The sequence below is a fragment of the Lampetra planeri genome, chromosome 33 (assembly GCF_965212315.1).
Source record: "Lampetra planeri chromosome 33, kcLamPlan1.2.h2, whole genome shotgun sequence".
In the NCBI taxonomy this organism is placed as follows: domain Eukaryota; kingdom Metazoa; phylum Chordata; class Hyperoartia; order Petromyzontiformes; family Petromyzontidae; genus Lampetra; species Lampetra planeri.
Window position 1 is genome coordinate 9584713 of NC_136139.1, and position 16904 is coordinate 9601616.

At 52.4% G+C, this 16904-nt stretch overlaps 1 protein-coding gene across 1 annotated transcript in view; it reads left to right on the top strand.

Moving 5' to 3' along the window:
• The window catches only part of LOC144729770 (prospero homeobox protein 1-like), a 53403-nt gene extending 47239 nt beyond the window's left edge, over window positions 1–6164 (top strand). The window contains exon 5 of the mRNA XM_078610253.1: window positions 5928–6164. Within this exon, the coding sequence (XP_078466379.1) occupies window positions 5928–6113 (186 nt within the window). The 3' untranslated portion in view covers window positions 6114–6164. The remainder of the gene's footprint in view (window positions 1–5927) is intronic.
• Window positions 6165–16904: the final 10740 nt, after the last annotated feature.

A 16904-nucleotide genomic window follows, 5' to 3' on the forward strand; every position in this document is an offset into this window, starting at 1 on the left:
TGACGGGGGCCTCTGGAATAAAAAAAAGTCCCCCCCCCCCCTTCTTCAAGCAGGTCACTGCAGCCTGTTTGAATATTAGCAAGAGGGCGAACGCAATTTCTTTTGAAGCCCTCTGTTTTTTTGACCTATTTTTACAAACGGTGAATAGTTTTAGCTGTTTACACCGCGCTCAGATAGCTGTCCCTTCCCCTGGTTTGTGCCGAGCTAAGGAGGTAATAAATCATCTGGTGGCAGCTTGTCACTTTCCAATACTCTCGCCCACGACTTTGCTTTACGATGTGCTGCGTGGAACCTCTAAATGGGCCATTTCCAAGGTTCTGACATCTGCTTCCCCACTCTAATAGATTTGTGTGTTTGTGAAATGAGGTTATATGCAAATACACCTGTTTTCCCAATGCTGACATTTTCGTCTAGGATTTAATGAAGCGCTGTCCGAACCTATAAGGGGCGATGTCACTTTTGGTAAAAATAATAATAATATGATAATGAACTTTTTTCTCCGTCAACATTTTTTTTCTATGGAGGAAACAAAGTGTCATCATCATTTGTAAAGCGTCAATTTGTGGTTTGGAGCAATTAACGTCGAGGGGCGCGTTTTGAATAAACCCTTTAGAAACTATTCTGAACATTTGACGCAAAATTGCGTAATTTTTTTTTTTACATTTCGAACCCAAGGACACCTTCAGTTTGCGTGCAAAGTGTGGCCTTAATTAATTTGAATTTGCCCATTTTCATATAACTCCTATCCATTGAGGCCATGGTAATTTCCCCCACAATTATCGGCTATGGAGGCAAAAATTCCAAGGGCTTCTCCCACCCCCTTAAGGGGCGTGATGATGGAGTGTTATTGTTTGCCATTTTCAGAAGCCGAATAGACTCATAAATACTGAAGGAGTTGTGCGCCCCGAAAAACTTACGATGAACAATGCTACACACAGACTGCAAACTGCGTGTAAACAAGGGCCCGCTTTGTTCTATTGGATGACCAGGGCCAAGGCGGTCTTTTATTGCACGGATAGAGCCTGGAATGTTTTGAATTGCAAAACAATCGCCTGGACTGAGTGGCGAAAGAAAAAAATGTGCTATTAAAAATTACACGTTTTTCTTTGGCTTGCGCGTGGCTGCCCGTTTGCCCTTCCTGTCCCGTTTCTCCTTGTGGATCTTTCTTAGCTCACAGTAACGGCCTTATATATATCACGCCTCCGGGCTGTGTTCGCTCTGTCGGCACAAGCGGCAGACACCAATCACTGGCGTCGGGACGCATCAAGGTTGCCGTGCGCCGCGTTGCCATCTGCTCCGCTCTGGCAGCTTTTAACCCTTCTCCTTGCGCTGGCCACCACCGCCGCCACCACCACTCCCAACTCCGTGAGCCGCGCAAGGGACAGGGTGGCAGGGGCGGAGCCGTCCGTGGACGGGGAAATGAGCTGCTGCCTCACCCCCCCCCCCCCAAATCTCCCCCAGCCACCTCTCCTCCAACCCCCATCACCCCTGCCCCCCCCCTCACGTCCCCTTTCCACCCAGTTTGTTGCAGCTGCATCGAAGCCCCTTGTGTCTGACCACCACCGTTAATTCCGCCGCTGTGCGATAACCACTTGGGGTTTTTATTTCGATGTAAAGCTTTCGTGACTGCAGGGATTCATCTTCTTGGTTCTTTCGGTAAAGTCACGTAGAAGGGACGGCTGCTTGCGTTGTAGCCGAAACGTCGTGAGAATTATTTTATTTTATTGTTTTATTTTTATTATTTTATTACTTTCCTTCTACGTGACTTTACCGAAAGAACCAATAAGATGAACACTTGGGGTTTTCTCCTTCGGCTGCAACTTTGTCAGAGCCTCCGACGCGACTGTTGCAGTGTCGAGTCGGGAGGTTTTGCGACGATTTGCGACGAGTGGCGGCGGTGGCGGCGGTGGTGATAGCTGTGACGGCGTTTATTTGTGAGCCGTCATTAGCCGTTGGGCACGTGAACAAAAGCAATTCCGCGGCATAACGTGCGGTGCCTACTCGTCTGGAGTGGCATCTGCAGATTAATGAAATGGCAGAAAGGTTAACATATGCCCGTTTGAAACAAAAGGTCAAGGGAAGGGAGGAGGAGGAGGTTGGTGAGTTAATGGTTAAGCTGCATGGCAATGCCTCCTGGCTGGCGTGCGGACAATGCCTGGAGTCAATGCCACTGGTCGAGGGTGACCAGGGCAGTGGGTTTTGGGGCGTATCATTTCTGACCCCTTTCTGCCTCTCTCTGTCTCTCTCTCTCCCCCCTTTTGCTGCCATCTGCCCCGTTTCGCAATGCCCAGAGCACTATTGATCACTCTGTCTAAATCAGATTACTGCGCCGGCGAGCGCATGGCGGGCCAACAGCGAGCGAGGGGGAGTGCGGCGTGCGCTGGAGACGCGCGATGTCGTTCCTAATTCTCGCCAGCGCCCCCAACACCATTTTTTTTTGCCGCTCACTTCAATGCGAGTCGCCTTTAGTTTTGTTTTTTTCCCGTTCCGCACGCACCCCTCCCCCTGTTTTTTTCTCTTCTTCCCTGCCCCCACCCCCACTCCTCTGCTCCCCGTTCTTTATTTGGTACAGCATTTTTGTATTTTTACCCCAGGACAGGGCCTTGATCTCTGCTTGCTTGTTGCATGAATATTACATTGGGCACTTTGAACATGCTTTGACTGCGCTCATTGATGTGAAGGTCAGGAGTGCAAGGGCACTCTATCTGATACACTGCATTAATTATAAGCCCCGTCCATCCTTCCCCCATTCAGACGCGCCAAAGTTATTTAAAAGTTAAGATTCGAGGATGGTAGTAGTAGTGGTAGTCGTAGTAAAAAAGAAATGCACTAACCCTTGAGCTGCCTGACGGCGTCTCCGCCACGTGGGGTGGAGTTGTCCGGTGTGCCTCGGCAAACCTGCGGCAACCCTGCGCGCTACTTGTAGAGATTTGCTCCCCCCCCCTCCCCCCGTTATAGATGGCGCACCGCGACCCCTTGTTTGCGGCGCTGCCGTCGTCAAAAACCCCGCAAATCAAATTGCAACCGTCTGGGTTTGGCCATCGCGCTGCCCCCCCTCCTCCCTCCCTCCCTCCCCCGAAGTGCCATACCCGTGCATTCCGCGATATTGAGTATCGGCGGGCGGGGCGTTCGTGCGGGCGTGCGGATCGCGTGTTATTGCCACTTTGAACACGTGTTGTCGAACGGCGTTGGCAGAGCGCGGGGAGGAGAGCAAACGCGTGAACAGGGCGGGGGGGGGGGGCACGGGGCGTTGCTCAACCGCCTCTGGGCTGGGGGGGGGGCAAAGGTCGCCGTCGGAATTCGCGGAGTCTGTGACGACGTCGAGGAAGAGTCTCGCGACCCCGCAAGAAGGGGGGGAGGAGTCCTGCCCTTGGGGTGTTTGGCCGATTTCCGTTTTCGTTGTGGAAACCTGGCGGGGGGGGGGGTGCAGGGATATATATTTTATTGGAAATTACGATGGGGCAGGAATGTGCAGATGGATTCACAAACCCGCTCTCTGTACCGCCATCTCGTGGCCGTTCTGGGTTTCGTTGTTTAAACCAAGCGACCGTGTGCCGCTGCCAAGAGCAACCTTGCCACTGAGGCGTGAGCCGCGTGTTACCCAGTCACGACGCGTCGCTGTGCACGTGGATATGCATTGGCTGATGTTGACAGCATTGCAACTGGGTCAACGCTTTTCTGGAAGCTTTGGTTTTGCTGCGTGGCTTTTCGGTTTGCATGCGTGTACCGCCCTTTATCAATCCAATGCTGGATGAAGATATTCCCATCCCGTTTTGCTCATCGGGGTTGTTTGACCACACTTCACCCCACACTGGTGAACGTGCGTTGGTTAAGGGACGGTGGCTCGTACCCAGCTGCGATTTCATCCGCCACTGACGCCGCACCTCCGATCAGCACGGTTGGCTACGTACGGTGCGGAAGAAGGTCAACATACATACTGACATAGTCGTGACCGGGAATTGAACTCTGGCTCGCTGGGTTCGTAGCGGAGTACCCCTGCGTGTCACCCGCTGCGCCCGGTTTGTAAGTGCGGTACAGCAAGTAAACCCTCGTGGCTGGTAACAGCTGATGGTTGTTGTTGTTCATCATTCGGGCGACGAATATCGTCTGTCGAAGCCCTCGGTGCGTATGTGCGCGCGTCGCCCACACAGACATCGATGCGTTTTGATTCGTGCGTGTTTTCATTGTAACAGATTCACCCTGCAGCCACTGGAGGCCGCTCACATTCGTCACAATCTAAAGTAAAAAAATTATGTTTTTAAGAAAGATCATTGAAACTGGTATCGTAAATAAAAAGTATCGAATCACCAGGGTAAGGGGTTGGTGGCGTGGGTAGGGAGGTGGGTGCATCATGATACCTTGAGTGTTCATGTGAAAGCATTGCTATGAAAGCACGGTAAAGGTACGGCCTTACAATTGCTTTCTCATTGCTGGCGGAAGGGCCTCCGCTCGAGCGAACTCTGGGGAGGGTTACTTGGCCTACTCTTCCACGTTGGCCAGACGTGAGCGAAAAAGCCACACTTCAGCCCACCGCACGCGGCCAGCCATAGTTGTTTTGCCGTGCCGGGATGGACAGAGGTTGCCTGGAGGGATTTGAGAAACTTTGCCCCACATCGTTTCAACAGCCGTCGCCGGAGATGGAATCCAACTGCGGCGACACTATTTGGCCCAGTTTTGTTGTTGTTGTTGTACTGTACTGCGTGTCGAGATGCGGTCACATTCCGCCGCAACGTAAATCGAAGTTGTATTTATTTATTTCGGCGCTTTATGTGGTCGTGAGTCATAATAAGTTACACATTATCAGCCGGCGGAGACGCGTGGAATGCCTCCGATTTAATTCCATTGTTGCTTTTATTTTTGGCACAGTGGCTTGTGAACACGTTATGAACCCAGCGACCCAAGTTCGATTACCGGCCCAAATTAACAACCAACTGGCACCGACTTGGCTTGTAGAAATATGGCCAAACAAACCCCAATGACTGACATGGCACGGGGAGGGCTGTGTCCGTCGAGCAGTAGATTGACCATGACAGCTATACGTTATGTTTATTCCCTCTTTAATTTAAGACCTATCTCGCCCCTTTATTACGTGAGGATTTAGGATTTCCATGTACAGTGCTCTTGCTTATGTATGTTGAACTTCTTTCGCACCGTACCTAGCCAACCATGCTAATGGAAGGTGTGGGGGAAGGACAACAAACACAAACACAAAAAGCAGTTCTAAAGAAATTATTTTTCAATTGAGATTTAAAAGTGCGTTCCAGACGGCCACAGAAGCACATCTAAAAGCGCTTGATGCGGTGACCGTCTTTGTTCGATGGCTATCCAAAAGCCGCTGTGACGATGCCCGGAGTTTGCTTAAATGCGTGAGCAACTCAAAGCGCTTTGCGTCGCATCTCATCTCAACCATCGCAATGCCCTGCTGCGGGGGACTGCCAGCGGCAGCTGTCTCTGTGTGGAACAAGGCATTCACAGTGTAGGCCTTGCAAATTGGCTTTCGTTTGCCAGTCGGGGGTGGGCGTTATTGATATGTATGGACACCTCGCCTGGTATTACAGGAGGTCGTGGGTTCGATCCTGACCCCGATTCCTGTATATTTGGAGTTTACATGTTCTCCCCTTGGTTACGTGAATTGTTTTTTCTCCAGGCCCTCCGGTTTTTCCCTCCACATTTAGAATCAACATGCGTTCAGATTATTTGGCTTGCTATAAATTTCTACTCGATAAGCCACTTCATTGGTCTTTTGTTTGTGGCCAGGTAGCTTCAGAAGAAGAGCTATATAACTCAGTGGACCTTACCTGGTAACGTAAAAATCGTTGATAGTTTTTATACTTTATAATTTCTTAAAAAAAAATATATGGACATAATGTTCTTCCCAAGCGAGTAACGTATCGACTGCATCGATCTGCGTGCCGGTGCGTGCCCAGGTGCCGGTGCGCTTCCTGGAGGTGTCCGAGATCACGCTGCGGGAGTTTTTCACGGCCATCACCGCCGGGAAGGACGCCGACCCGTCGTGGAAGAAGGCGATCTACAAGGTGATCTGCAAGATGGACTCGGAGGTCCCTGACGGTTTCCGTCTCTCCGGCTGCTCGCAGGACAGCCTCCTGCAGTGACCTCCGGCGGTGACGCGCCCCCCCCCCACCAATGCCCCCCCCCCCCCAACACCACCGCCTCCCCCCGCAAGGCTGGGGCAGGAGGGGAAACTCTGTGACGGCCGTGAGTGCAAGCTGCCTGGCTGGCCACGTGCTCTCGAGAGAGGGAGAACAAAACAAGCCCCCCCCCCCCCCCGCCGGCTTTGTTCAGCCTCGTCACAGAAACCCCGAAACGAACCACGAGAAGTTACTCGGTAAAACACAACAGCGTCGGCGGTGACGGTCGTGTTCAAACGACCGCGGCGGCGAAAATACATTTTGTGTTCTTCTTGCAGCAATTAAAACTGCGGGGCGAGTTTAGAACGGAAACAAACGACAACTATTTAGGGTTCTGCATAGGACGCAAGGGGGGTGTGTGCGTCACCCTGCGAAAGATTGGACTCGTGTTTGGAAAAATGGAAGAGAGAGAGAGCCGTCTGTGGGTCGAGCCGGTGGCCCCGGTCGGTCACGACGTTGTCGGTACATTGACGGCACGTTGGCGGTACTTTTGCCGGCAAGTTGGCGGCAACTTGGAGGTACGTTATCCGGCACGCTGCCGCACGTTTGCCGAAATGTTGCCGCCAACGTTGGCGGTGCGCACACGACCCCAACCCCCTCCCACCCCGAGAGGTAAACGTGGCGGCGGCCTATTGCGCGCGGTGCCACCGTTGCCAGGCGGGACTTCCGACAAGCGCGACGCTCCGCGGGAATGCCGTCGGGCGGCGAGAGGCCATCGGTGGCTGTGGCCGTGGCGCGAATGGACTGTTTTTATTTATGTGGAATGACTCAAGTGGGGGGGGGGGGGGGCTGGTGAGGGGGAGTTGGGGGGAGGGGGTTGGGAGGTTGGGGGGGTAAAAGGCACTGCAAGAGTTTGATTTCTGAAGCTGCAATTGGGGGGATGTGCGAGTTGTTGTTGAAAATATTTTTGTTTCGGGGGGAGAGAGGGAGGGGAAAGTGTCCCCCCCCCGCCCCCCGCCGTCGTGTGAAGATGAGTCTGCGCAAAGAGGCCTTACCGCAAGTGTGCTCCGCGTGCACTCCCAATTTAATTGAATTCGCACGAATTTGTTTTTCCTTTTTTCGCGTACGGTGAAAAATATCAACGATGATATTAACATGCGCACAACATGCGTCGCAAATTATTACTTGCGACCCTTTAAGCAAATTGAGGGTGCTGCCTGTTTATTATTTACTGAGCAGAATGATAAAAGGTATGACCAAGCGGTTAGCCGCGTTCAATTTCAGAAGCCGCACAACTTGAGTGTTCCCCACCACGCGCACAAAGGATTATTCTTTGGGTCTTTCGGTAAAGTCACGCAGATAGAACAATAAAATAATTATTGTTCTATCTCCTGCAGTCACGGAAGCTTTAAGTCAAGTGTGAACAGGCTGTTGGGGCTGTCAGCGAGCTCCTATGAAGGACCGGCACGGCCAGCATCACGCCCGACCACCCGTTTTGTCCTCGGTGACAAAGTTTACACACCGCACCAGGTACCCGTTTGAGGCCGAGTCGACCTCGGGCAAGCCCAGGACCGGTTCAAATAATCGTCGCTCGTGTTGACTCCCTGAGTGATTCCTGCTCGCGGCCAACACGAGGTTCTCGGTGCAGCCCGCTAACCGCTGTGCGTCCACGCGTTCGCACGCACACGCACACGAGCGCGTGCGCAGCGCCGTGGACGCGACGAGGATTTAGCGCCGCGCCAACGCGCTTTGTTGCGAGTGCGTCTTCGTCTGAGTCATGAGGCCCCCCCCCCCCCCCGTCTGCGCCTGAGTCGGTGGCCTCAACTTGCCCCCTCCCCCGCAACCCCCCCCCCCGTCCCCTCTGCCCCCCACCACCGCGTCACGACCACCGACGCCTCCACGGATCAGGAGGCACTCGCCCGCGTCGTCTCTCTGTTGTTGGCGATGATCCACGTCCCTAAAGTCCGCCCCCCACCCCGCCCGCAACGCAAAACGCGCGCCGCCACTCCCTCCACTCACTTTTGTCTCGGACCCTTCTGTGGGGGGGGGGGCTGCGAGGAGAAATAATGGCAGGGGGAGGGGGAGTTGGATGGTGGGAGGGGGTTGATGGAGGAGACATAGAACTGCCCCCCACACTGCTGCCCCCTCAATCTTCCCTCTCATCCCTCCTGCATCTCCCTCGCTCCCCTCCCTCCACCCCAATCAGGCCACTGCTGCTGCGTCTGTGCGCGTAACGAGCCCGAAAATTAAATTGGAGGCCCTGTTGGTGAAACACGCGGCCGCGTCCCCGCACCGGGGCGCAAGTCCGCACCGTGGCCCGCCGCAAGCAGCAGCGACAGCCGCTCGCGCCTTGCCGCGTTGGTGTTTTGCGGTTGGCGATGGTAAACATTGGCCGCGCGGCTCTCCGATCGACCGGGGTGTACGCCCGCCTGTTGTTCGACACGATGTTCGACGTTTCGACTCCGCGTTCTGAGAGCCGAAGAAGCTGACCAGCCCATGGCGCGGAACGTCGGACTTGGTGCCAAACGCCGCGCGGAGCTATTAGGGGAGCCGGGGCAGCACAACCTCGTTAACCCACGCCGTGGAATTGGCTGTGTTGAATTCTAACAAAGGAATCGCCAAGCAGGGCAGCCGCCCTTCTTGGGGCGTCCTCAGGTTACTCTTCCCGATCGTCGCTGTGGTTGTGCGCTGTGCGGCACCGTAAATGAATTCCGAGCAACGACAAAAAATAAATGTAAGCCAATTTCGAACGGGAGCTAATGTTTCTCCATTAAGTGAAGAAGAAAAAAAATTTCGCCTATTTATCAGAGTGCATTGTGCAGCGCGAGTGTGGCCAGTCGCCTAATTGTTGGTGTTGATGTCAAAATCTAAATCACTTGCGGCCGATTATCTTGCCGCCGTCGCGTCCTGCACACAATGCCCTCCCTGGGGTGGTGGGCTCTGTCCATCCCCTCACCCCCCCAACACCCCCCCCCCCTTTCTTCTCGGCCCCCCCCCAGCCCTTCCCTCCCATCACCACCACCACTCTCCCAATTCTCCAGGCCCCCACCCCATGGGTACGATTTAGCGCGGCGGCGGTGGTGGTGGCAGCCTTGTCTGGCCAGGTGAGGGGTCTGGCCCCTTGCCAGTGGGAGGGGGTGGGGGTGCCCCGGGAGAGAGACGTGAACGCGTGTGGACTTACATTGGATGGGGGTGGGTGGGTGGGTTGGAGGGGGTGCAGTTGGGGGAATTTGGGTGGCGGCGGTGGTGGCGGTGGTGGCAGGGGGGTGGTGGTGGGCGTTGGGGACGCGGGGACAGATGGGCGAGAGACGTGTAGGGACGGCGTTCCTCCCGAGCATATGCGAAGGATCTCTCGCGCCGCGAGAAAAACCGTTGGACGCCGTGGACGCCCCACCGACTCCCAGGGTCCTTGTCGCTGACTCCAACGACAATCCGTCTCCCCCACAAGCGCCGTTATCATCTTTGTCGTCGTCGTCATCAGCGGCGGTGACCATGATCAATCCACTGCTGGATGAAGGCCTCCCCATCAGCCATCTTTTGTGGTCCCGCAGCGTAGCTTGGCAGATTTGTAGACGCCGCACTGGTTTTCAGTTCTCTCACGTTTTGTCCTTGCAATCGAGACGCTATGGATGTTACCGGCTTGGCAGGTGCTGGGTTCTCATCACAAAACAATGAACACGAAGCCAGAAGTCATGAGCATCTCTCTTACGCATCTTCCCATCCCCTCCATCGTCCTCGCATAGAGATCCGTAGACCTACACAGCGACCCACGCACGTACATAAAGACCCATGCACCTACATAGACTTACAGAGAGACCCATACACTTGCGTAGACTTACAGAGAGATCCATACACTTACGTAGACTTACAGAGAGATCCATACACTTACGTAGACTTACAGAGAGATCCTTAGACTTAAGAGCTTCTTCTAAGCCCGAGGTCCCAATGCTGCATGGAGTCAGCTGGTCAGAATGTCTCCCTCCTTGAGCTTCTATTCTGCACCTCTTCTCCAGTCACACACCGACTTGCCCTCGCATCCTCGTTTCCTTGCGTCCTCCCATCTCACCCCCCGGGTCTCTGACTCGTTCTGCTGCCCCGTCCCAGTGGTACCTCTTGCTCCGTCTCGTTTGCAACACTCCTTTGTCCCTTCTGAAACGCGCAATTTTGATCCGTGTCACATCTAAATACAAGCGAGTCTCAAGACGCCGTACAGAATAGTGTCGAAAGGGTTTGACAAGCTCTCGTTGCGTTTGTGTGTGCGTGTGGTGACTTGTGGGGAGCGGTGGTGCAGTGGTTAGCGCACCGCTCAACGAAACGGGTGATCCGAGTTCGATTCCCGCTCACAGCCATACGTCGGTGATGTATATCTGAACCGGTCCTGGGCCTCCCCGGAGGTCAACTCGGCCCTAAAAGAAGAGGTACCTTGCACGGAGTGTGCGCGTGTAAACATCAGCATTGGGGAGACAACGACAGGGCGTGGTGCTGGCCATCCAATCCCCACGTCGGCAATAATCGGTGCTCGCTCGCAGAACTTGCCCTAACAGCCCGTTGGAGGCTATATGGGGGATCAATGTCTCTGTTATGTGCCTGTGGGTCGTACTCTACACACATTCACTATGAGGTGGCTTAAGATCGCCAATTTCCGTTTTTAGAAGCCCCTAATTAGGCTCTCGGAAGACAGAGGTTGCCTTTCGACTGCACTGCAAATCTATCAACCGCTGACGGTCTCCGCTCCCATTATCTCTTCATCAACGGAAAAGTGTTTCGCAAAATTACTTTCAATGACTCAATTTTTTTTTATTCCGAAAATATTTTTTAACACCACCAACCCACGAAGCCGACATTCCATGTTTACGCCATACTCGTAAGCGGGGTGGGGGGGGGCATTCGTGTCGGTATGCGGTATACAAAACGACGGCGACGATAATAAAACGGTGAACGGAAAATATCCCGCGCACTATATAAATAAATTAAAATATAACATTTTCGAGCAATTACATGACCATCTTTGTGATGGAGTGATGAAATTGACCCGTGTGCTGTTACTAACTACGTGGATGGTTAACATCACGGGGATTGTGAGATGGAGATGGCTTTGGGGAAAGAGAAGATCCTTCATCCAGCAGCGGATAGGTCACGACTGCTAATGATGACGATGAAATCCTATTTTTATTTCTCATGACGGCATTAACCCTGTGACACGTTACTCACGTGTGCTACCTAAACATTGTTACGATAATTTATTACGTCCCAAAAAAAATCCACATCTCAACCCCTTCTCCCCCTCCCTCACAAAAAACAATTGGGAGACATGTGGACACATCATGCGGTGTTGGCCTGGAGTGCGCGTGCGTCTCTGCGCGTGCGTGCGTGCGTGCGTGCGCGCGCGCGAGGTTGTCTGTGTGTCTGCGCGCGCGGGCGTGGGCTGATGGTGCTTGTCAGATTTATTGCTCGTTAAGATGCAGTCTGCCTCTGCGGCAGCTGGGATTGTCGGCTGAGGCTCGAAACCAGCAGCAATACAAGGTCAGGGAAAAGGAAGGACCCCCTTTGGTGAACACGTGGCCCATTTAACGGGACGCCAAAAGCCTTTTCGTTGCTTGTTTCTGACGATAAGCTTAAATAAAAGTTGACGTAGTTGATTGCTTTGGATTTTTTTTACAATACACTGGTCATTCGGTGGGGGGGGGGGTTGGTGGGGGGGGGTTTGGCATTTGTTTATCGGTCGCAAACGCCGCTGTTGTTTTCGTGTGCAATTTAAATCGTAGCAAAGTGTGGCAACAACAAAAAAAAGCCCTCATCTTTGCGTACTTTAATTTTTTTGGCTTTTTTGGTTTCTCCTTGTTGCTATGGTCGCAAATGGAAAAATAGAAAAAAAAATCCTCTTTGGTATTTATTAATAATATATTGTAGTTACGGTCGCGCAGATTTGCGTCCGTGGTGTAAACCGGCCTCACGCAAAAAAGGGTGACTCGTGTGATGTTTTTTTTCCGTACAGCCCCCCCCCCCCTCTCTCTCTCTCGTCTGCTCCTGATATTTTGACCTAAGTGGTTTTGGTGCCTTCTTCATAGAAATTATTTTAATGGAAATGCTCTAAAGGCATATTACCGTGAACGCCCGGGTGTGGTTAGCTATGCATCACAACAGTATTTTACACGGTTTGGGGGTAGGTGGGTGGGTGGGCTGTGTGGGTCCGGCCAGACGATATTTCTCTTGCCAATCTTTTACGAACCATTTTTACTTCGCGCGAAGGGAAACTCACGGGGCGGGAAATGTTTTGTAGAGCGACTGATAATATTTGGGGGGGGGGGGGGGGTGGTGGGCTGGTGCGTGATAATGAACGTTTTGTACGCGCACGGATTATTACTATTCTCTTTGTACATCCCTAAAGTAGTGGGGGGGGACACTTTGTATTGTTGCGATATGGGGGAGAGGGGGGGGTACAACACCCAGCGGCGTGTATCTCGAAGAGTCGCTAAAGAAATTAACTTGAAGGTAAAAGCACCCCCCCATACACAGACACACACAGACAACGGCTGTCGTTGGAGTTGTTTCCTCGATCCGGTTTCTTTTACTGCAGAGAAAAAAAAACACGATGCTATCGTATTTTTGTTGTTGTTTGTTGTTATTGTAGCTCGAGTGTGTCGTCATTCCGCGCCGGGACGGAAGGAGCTAGTACAAAATATATTCCCAAGTCAACCGGTAACAACGCGAATACAGGCACAGCACTAAAGCCACAGCATCGCCGATCGCCGTTACGTCGCGGCAAAGCGTGGGCGGGCTCTCCCACGCCTTCCAAGACGTCCGGCCATCGTGGAAGAGTAGGCCAACTACCCCTCTGGGGTAGTCAAGCGGCGCTGGGGAATCCCTCTCGTTAGCCGAGGCCCCTTCTGCCAGTAGCGACGTGAGCAAGCGAAACGCAGGGCTGTGCCGTGACCTTGTCTTCTAAGGTGCAAGTCTGAAAACGGAACCGTGCCGACGCGACGGAAGAAAACAGAACGACAGCTCTGTGGCTTGTTTTTCTTTCCTGTGAGGCCACTGCGATGTTCACGTTTCTTGTTTTCGTGCTCCTCCCGAGCGACGCGTTTTCGCTTTGCCCTCGCAGTATTGTGCCAATGTGATTGTCGCGCGTGCTGGCACCCGGGGTTGTTAGCGCGCGGGTCAATTCTTTTCGTCTCTACCACCGCCGCGCGCTCTGTTGGAGTTGAAAAATCGCGGGGGGGGGGGGGCGTGGGGGTTTCGACGCGAGCAGCCCACGCAGCAATATGCAAGGCGGTCGGAGCGAGCGAGCGAGTGAGCGAGCGTGAGGACGAGACGAGTTCGTCCACACCCCCCCCCCTCTCTCCCTACTGCCGTGTTTTCTGGGTTCGCTACTGTGCAGTGCTCTCGCTGTTGGGTTAATTGGCACGGGTTTTTATTTTATTTTTTACCGAGGCACTATCCCTCGTCTTTGTTTATTCGCAAAGGGCCCAAGGCTGTCGAAGGCGTTCCCGGAGTCTCCGCACCGCTGCTTTCATTCACAAATTGCTCCCCGGATTTTCGTGCAACAACTCCCCCGTTTTTTTGTAAGGATCACCGCAACCTCGTTGTCCGTCTTTGCTCGATCTTTGAATTTTTAGCGGGTGATTATATATGTATTAAAAAAATGTTTGATTTAAGTTAATGCCGTCGCAGCTAATTTAACGCTTATGAATTCTAGTGGGTAGTAGTTCTAGAGGCGTAGAGAATGCAAAGGACCGATTTATTTTATTTTGAAATGTAACCCTCCAAGCGGTAATTTATTTTCCTAATTTATTGTAATTTATTTTGAAGAAAAAAAAGAAATCTTCTTAGATCGAACAGAAATTGATTTTATATATAAATATATACGATAATATAAGAGATAAGAAAACACGTAGACATGATTGTAGGTTGCCTCTCCCCCTTTGTTGGTATGGTGCTTTTCTCGTGTACAGACGTGTGCTGTCCTTCAACGTCGTGTAGAGTGTGTCAGACTTAGTCCAATACACTCTGTGCCTTTTCATCTTCGCTCACCGAATGTACCTGTGGTACCGTATAATATGCAAAGTGTCGCTTAATAAAAAAAAAATCACTCTTCTAATACACAGCGGTCCGTGGTCGTGGTGGTGGTGGTGTTGGCGGTGGTGCCTGTTGGAGTTCTGCCAACATTTCTGGGGGCCCCAGGGATTCGAGGGGCAAAGTTAAGTAGGAGCAAAGTTCACTGCTGTGACCTTGTTGACGGCGGAACTGAATACAAATTTAAAGAGAACATCACCCACTTCTGCCGTATCCAGAGAGACAGCGCGATCTCTTGATCGGTGGGATGGATTAACTTCTGCACGGCTCAACAGAGAGCGAGTGGCTCAACAGAGGCCGGGTGGCTCAACCGAGACCACATCGCTTAACTGTCACCGAGTGGCTCAGCCGAGATCGGCTGGCTCACCGGATCGCGGGAGACTCAATGGAGACCGGGGTGCCTCAACCGAGACCAAGGGCAAAGACTCTGTCCATGCATTGTCGTGAGTGGTTGAATTAGTATGGTGATTATGTTTTTGAATTATTACGTAACGGACTTTTGACGTCCCTGGGACGGCTTAGCAGATTGTTCCCAGGGCATGCGCATGAAAGTGTGCATCTGATTTGCGAGATGCAGTGTGGAAGCCCAGATGGGCTCACACACACACACGCACGCGTTTGCAGTCTGTCATTTTTAAATGTGAAAAGGATTGGCTTTCATCGAAGACCCAAAGAGTTTTGTCGGTACCACCTGCAGTGCCAAATACTACCAGTGTCCACCATGAGCAGTGTTCACCATGGGCAGTGTTCACCATGACCAGCATTCACCACGGTCTGTGTCCACTGGGCAAACATCTTAGCGTATTTACCGTCTGGTCCAAAGACACTTCCTACTTTCATATTCTGAGGATGATTTAGATCACGTTAGTTTTTCCCTCCAAATTATATATATACCTCGGTACCCGTATTTAATGGCATTTTTTTCTCTCGTAAAGATCTACCACTGCGACCTTGCTATCATACGGAGCTGTGATCTGAAGATAAAAGGTTTCGAGAAAATCATTGTTAGCATTTGTCACCCTGGGTGTTACCGATAAGCCGAGTGTGTCCAATGAATGGTTCAAGGACCAACGTGTAAGGTATGCGGCTAGAATTGAGTCACCGTGGAATTATAGAATGTTTTGGTGCATGGTGGGGGGAGGCAGACCTTCAATAGCGATTGGAGGAAGGGTGGGGGGGCTACTTGATCCACTTTCTCCTTCCCTCCGCCCCCCTCTATCCTGCCCCCCCCGCCTGCTCCCTCCTCTGCGCTGCCCTCTACACTGACCTGTGGGGCCCGAGTCTTCGCGTTTCTCTCCCATAGCATGGAGAGGCTGCCACCTACTGCCTACCCCATGTAAAACATTCTTTATTATTATGACATTTTGGGAGTAAAGCCGTGAGAGAGAATTCATGATGGACGTGCCCTGAAGAAGGTCCGATTGCCCAAACGTCGCCACACACATATATATGTATACCCTTTATAAGGCCACGGTGTTATTTACGAATTTGTTGAATGTCGGTATGTCGCTTTTTTTTAATACTTTGCCGAGAGTCAAATCTTTTACTGGTAGGAACCTCCTGGTTACACCAGCCCACAGGGGATTATTGTGTCCGTCCGTCCGTCCGTCGTGCATCCAAAAATGGGAGGGGTGGGGCTGGGTGGAGAGGGGAGGGTGGGGATGGGCTGGGTGGGGAGGGGAGGGTGGGGAGGCGCTGGGTGGGGAGGGTGGGGCTGGGTGGGGGGTGGGAGGGATGGGGCTTGGTGGGGGAGGTGCTGGTCACCCCGTGGTGCCCTTATAAAACTCAACGTTTAACCTACTCACGCCGGCTTGTGCCCGCCCTCACAGTCGGTCATATTTGCAGCATGCACCACGCCGCCGTTGACCCTGGCCATTGACCGAGCAACCCAACGTTCCTACCAGCTCCCTCCGCAGGAATGTGTTATTGAAAGTGCAACTCCTGCGCTGGTAACTATGGCCGCGTGCCAGCGACTGGCGGCGTCGCGCAAATTTCACTTTCCCATGCCTGTACCCGCCAAGTGAGCTGGATATGAGCTCGTTGGGAGGTCACGGAGGGGGGAGGGGCAAGGGGGGCGGGGGCTGAAGGTTGCGTGTTATCCATAACAGAGGTGTTTTTTTGGGTTAGACCGCGTAAGTATATAAATGTGTCGTCAAACCCGCCACCGCCCTACGCAGCCACTTCAGTAAGGCGATTGTCACGTCAACAAAACGCGCCAATTCGTTGCGAGCACAGCACGCCGGTGTGTTGGAGAGTGTTCGCATGTTTTGTTTTCAGTGACAAACCTTACTTATTGGCTGTGTCGGGTGGCGGCGGCGGGTTTGACGACACATTTATATTTACACGATCTCACCAAAAAACTCTAGATTTGAAGCTTTCGTGACTGCAAGGATTCATATTCTTAGGTTTTTTTCCGGTAAAGTGACGTAGGTAAAAAATTAAAATTAATAAAAGTAAAAGTAAAAAAAAAATCACGACGTTTCGGAGGCAACACAAGCTTCCGTCTTCAGGTGGAACCGTGACAACACGATAGCTGTATCAAGTGAGAGAAATACCAAGAAAACAGTCCTTGTATATATACTGGTTGAGGGTGGGAGGAGCCAAGGTAGGCCCTGAATATTTTTTTTGTGAGGTTCGGTGTGGCTGAAGCACGCCTCTATTATGGGTAACATTGGTCGCGAAGGCCCACGTGTTGCGCGTTATAGTGGGTGCTTTGGAAGCTGCAACTTGAACCCCCTCCGT